Genomic DNA, 4588 nt, shown 5'->3' on the forward strand with positions numbered 1-4588 from the left:
ACACACACACACACACACACACACACACACACAGATGCCTCGGCTGTGAATTTGACATTGTGTCTTTGTTGTGTGTTTCCAGAGGAAGGCTTTGTGTTCCGAGGCCCAGACGAGGAGGACTACCACAGAGCCGGGAGCCCTGACTCAGATGCTCCAGACGGGCCCTACAGCAGTGAGGAGAGCAGCTCAGCTCTGCCCGGTAACGGAGACAGAGATCTGGGCCAGCACAGCCACCAGGACCCTGGCAGAGACACCAAAAGCCCCGGAGGCGGCTCCGCGGGCCAGATCAGCGACGTCCAGAGCAGCGGGGGCCAGGGCCCGCAGAGCAAACCCAAGAGGAAGCGCTCTGGCTCGGACTCCAAGTCGGGGAAGCCCCGCAGAGCCCGGACTGCCTTCACCTACGAGCAGCTGGTGGCGCTGGAGAACAAGTTCAAGTCCACACGCTACCTGTCGGTGTGCGAGAGGCTCAACCTGGCCCTGTCGCTCTCTCTCACCGAGACCCAGGTCAAGATCTGGTTCCAGAACCGCCGGACCAAGTGGAAGAAACAGAACCCGGGAGCCGACACCTCGGCCCCGACCGGCTCCGGTGGAGCAGGAGGAGCAGGGGGAGGAGGCCTGGGGGGCCTCAGCCCTCTCAGCCCGTCCCCCCCCATCAGCGGGCACCTGGCCATGCACGCCGGCTACGGCCACCATCACGCCCCCGCCAGCAGCCTGGTGCAGCTGCCTTTCCTCACAGCCAGCCACGTCCTGTCCCCCTTCATGCTGGGGACACAGAGCTACGCCGCGCCCGCCTTCTACAGCACACACCTGTAGACAGAGCGAAGGACACACACACACACACACACAGCGTGAAGACTCTCAGATTCGCAGACAGACTGCTCTCCTTTTTACTACCAACGTTTGAAGGCTTTCATTTCAACGGATTATTTTGATAGAATGTGAATATCTACCAGAAACTGTACATACATGCTATAGCTCCCTATTCAGAATGCTGTTTTAAACCACGTGATAGACAAATAGTTGATTTCTTTGTTTTAAAAAAAAAAGTCGGTATGAATATTGAATGTTTATTTATGACTTAAGGAATGGCTTGATCTATTGTCAGTACCGTGTAACTCCAGCTGTGGTTGTTTTCATTTCTGTTATTTATTGAATATGTTGACAGTTTACATAAAAATCCTTGGATGTACTGAATTCTCAGCTCAACATGATATCGTCCTTTGATATTAAAATAATGCCAATGAAACCTGCCCAGTGTACTCTGTATTCTGATGGAACAGCAGGACGCTCCTGGTGTTCAGACTCGCTGTGTCCTCCCCTGTCTCCTCCCACAGTCTGACAACATGGGATGTGCCTGCCTCTCCCTGAAGGTGTGCCAGGACATTTAACCCTAACCGGGTCAAGGTCTGAACAACAGCAGCCTACAGCCATGCTAGGGTCACTGTGAGGCTTTATGGTGGTAAATGCTTTGGCTTGATCATCTTAGTTTAGCATGTTAGCAAGGTCACATGTACTCATTGGCATAAAACCAAAGCAATGACAAATACTTCATTTCTTCAACAACTTCTGAACTGATGACGGCGCTAGAGGAAAGGTCAGAGGATCACCAAAGTCAGTAGGATTAATCCTGAGGGGAGCAGGAATGGGTGCACCAACGTTACACACAATCCATCCAATAGTTGCGATGGACCAGGTGGACCTGATTCAGTTCCTAATCTCTATATGAGATCCACATGGTGTACCTTGGTTGCACGGAGGTAAACCTGTGCAGAGCAAAAGTCTTTTAAATGTTTTTTCTAATTGCATTTTTAACCAATAATCTAACAATGCAGATATTATAATACAGAGATCTTCAACAAGGGACCCCTGGGGGGTAACAAAATATTGTTAACGGTTTGAAAGTTTTGTAAATAATTAAACTGTCTTAACATGAATCCAACATAATATTAGTGAATATTAATCAGCCTATTCGTGAAAAAAAGACATTATAGATAGGCTTACTGGCCAATAGGTAAAGTAGTCACCAATGTAGCCATCCAAATTTATGATTACCATCAAAAGATGATTGATAAAACCATGCCAACAATTAGTATTTTAATAGCTTAGTATTCTATGCAGTAAAAAGGTATATAGGTGTATAAAAGCTTTACGCCGCCTTAGGCCCAGTTTATCATGATACTTAATTTTATACAATATATGTTGTCGGGGGTCCCTGATCCGAACTGTTATCTTACAGTTAAGGGGTCCTCTGCTTAAAAATGTTGAAGACCCCTGTTATAATACAATAATACAGTTACATAGAGAAAGGAAATTAAATACATAGACTATATGTTAAAAATATATAAAAAAGATGTTACAAAAACAGCTAGTTCAGCACCCTCCATAATATGGGCTACATACAGAATACTACTAACCATAACTAAGTGAATGGGAGATAAAGAAATTGAAAGGAGCAGGATGGGTGGAAACAGCGGAAGGCCAGCGGGTCAGAGGTCGGCGCCACAGAAACTACAGTAGACCTTTGAAAATAAGTGAGAAGGTTGTCACACACCTTGTACAACCTTTGGGCGGAAATGCGATCCCAGAACCCACGGGCTATGTGTGTGACGGTCATGTGGATTCTGAGTGTGCTACATCCTGACAGAGCCCAGGCTACACCCTCTCGGCTGCTTTTCTCCCCCTCAACACTTTGCCGACGATTCAATAACGAGGAATGTGTGCTTCTATAATGCAGTTACTCACTGTTACCTCTGCCATTCAAATTAAAACTCCAGGTGTACTGCCATCTCTCCCGTCCTCCATTAGAAGAGTCTGTGGGAACAAATCACACAGCTCTCCAACACTTCCAGCTGACCAAATCTGATAAGACCATCTTTGAAAAATATTGTGGAAGTCTGTTTTTGTCTCATCTCAGTAGAGTGGCTGCGGTCCACCTGTAGAGCTCCCAATGTGGATCTGGAATGGTCACCGGCCTCCACCCAAACACATCCGGTTTTCATACAGACATCCAGGTGTCTCACTGGGGCCCTTCTTCTTCTGTGGTTTCATCTCCATCTACTGAGCTGGGTATTAGCACCCCCTGCTGTCCTTCTCTGTCCCTAACATCCGCACCTGTTAATCTTCTGTTAAAGACGGTTCCACGTCCACTCCGCCACACTGAGCAGGTTCATTCAAACTGTGGTTAAGTGTACCACAGTGCCTCAAACAGCAACATTTGCTCTGTCCAATGTTCAGCCTCTGTTTAACAAAACCTTCATCCGGAATCATTTGATCACATCCTATTATCTGGATTTTCTAATTCTGGCTGAGTCTCAGCTAAAGATTGGGGACCTCTGCCCTCCCGACTGTAGATGTTAACTCTCCAGGAGCACAGGCCGAGGTGGAGGCCTGTCTGTGGCCTTTAGCAGCAAGGTGGGGACTGCAGTAGAACCAGGGGGAGCCAGGGGCGAGCAAGGGAGACAGAGACACGCCTCCTCAATGTGGCAGAGATGATCTGATAACTAGGATAGGCTGAACCATATTCAGTTGGTGGAATGGTAACGCTGGGTTCACACCGGATAAGGAAGCGTGCCTGGAAGCAGTGGCCATGTTCATTTCTTGGTTCTTATTATCAGGGACGCGCCACAGAGCTCTGCTTCATTGCACCTATTTTGAAGCCTATTTCAGCACCATGGACAGAGCACGGAGGTCTTATTGTTATTTATATACTTCACAGAAAATAAGGAAATGTATTACATACTGTTTAATAAGTACCCAAGGGATGTTATTCAGATCCTTTAATGCAGTAAAAATACAAATGCCACACTGTGAAAATACCACAAGTAAAGGAAGCTAATGAAAGTAGAGGACCGAACAAAGACACAAACGGATTCACAGCTTACACCTGAACATGTTCATGTATAACACATCAACCATAAATTCCACTAAAACATACAAAAACAAGAGTACAAATGATATTAAGTTACACAAAATGAAAATTTCATTCAGGCATTAGTTAGGCAATATGAGGAAAATTTGGCCGATAAATGGGAGCAATAAAAATACCTTTGTAAATGTTTAAGTGTATCAAAAGTTGTACATGTCCCTTCCTCAATACCTTATCAGACAGCAGTGAAATCCTTCAACTGTTCAAACAGACAATGTTTGAAAAATGACTTTAACCAGATTGATAGACTGCACGTGTGCATCAGTAAAAACAACTTCAGTGTGTGTGTGTGTGGGTCAGTTGAGGGCGTAGTTGAACTGGTTGGAGAACTTGTCGTGTTTTCTCCTGTCAGCTTTGCTCTGGACCTCCGCTACCCTGCGCATGGCGCTCCTGAACACAGAGGAGGACACCATGAAACATTCAGGGTAAAATCTGTACACACAAACACTGGCTGAGGAAAAAGATTCATAGTTAGAGATAAAGCATGGAGCTACGGGGCCCGATCTTGCACCCGGCGCAGCGCCCCACGCTTGTGTCTTTGCTTGTTAAGACCGACGCAGTTGTCAATTTCCCGTCCAGCGCTCCCGTCGTTTAAACAGCGAATGCACCCGCGTCCATCTGTGTGCCCATGGGCGTGCTGGTCTTACAGGGAGGTGTGTTCAG

The 4588-nt window shown here is 46.6% G+C and overlaps 2 protein-coding genes across 5 annotated transcripts in view; one reads left to right on the forward strand and one right to left on the reverse strand.

Moving 5' to 3' along the window:
- The window catches only part of nkx1.2lb (NK1 transcription factor related 2-like,b), a 7002-nt gene extending 5756 nt beyond the window's left edge, over positions 1-1246 (forward strand). The window contains exon 3 of the mRNA XM_032528337.1: positions 83-1246. Coding sequence (XP_032384228.1) covers positions 83-813 — 731 coding nt within the window. The 3' untranslated portion in view covers positions 814-1246. The remainder of the gene's footprint in view (positions 1-82) is intronic.
- Positions 1-4588, reverse strand: part of uvssa (UV-stimulated scaffold protein A) — a 51715-nt gene that overhangs the window by 14098 nt on the left and 33029 nt on the right. For 2 of the 4 annotated variants that reach the window (XM_032528332.1, XM_032528336.1), the window contains exon 15: positions 3819-4315. In XM_032528332.1, coding sequence (XP_032384223.1) covers positions 4222-4315 — 94 coding nt within the window. In that variant the 3' untranslated portion in view covers positions 3819-4221. Of the gene's footprint in view, positions 1-3817; positions 4316-4588 lie in introns of those variants that run through there. The other 2 variants (XM_032528333.1, XM_032528335.1) reach the window with 2 other exon arrangements.

This window comes from Etheostoma spectabile, chromosome 10 (assembly GCF_008692095.1).
Source record: "Etheostoma spectabile isolate EspeVRDwgs_2016 chromosome 10, UIUC_Espe_1.0, whole genome shotgun sequence".
NCBI classification, from domain to species: Eukaryota; Metazoa; Chordata; class Actinopteri; order Perciformes; family Percidae; genus Etheostoma; species Etheostoma spectabile.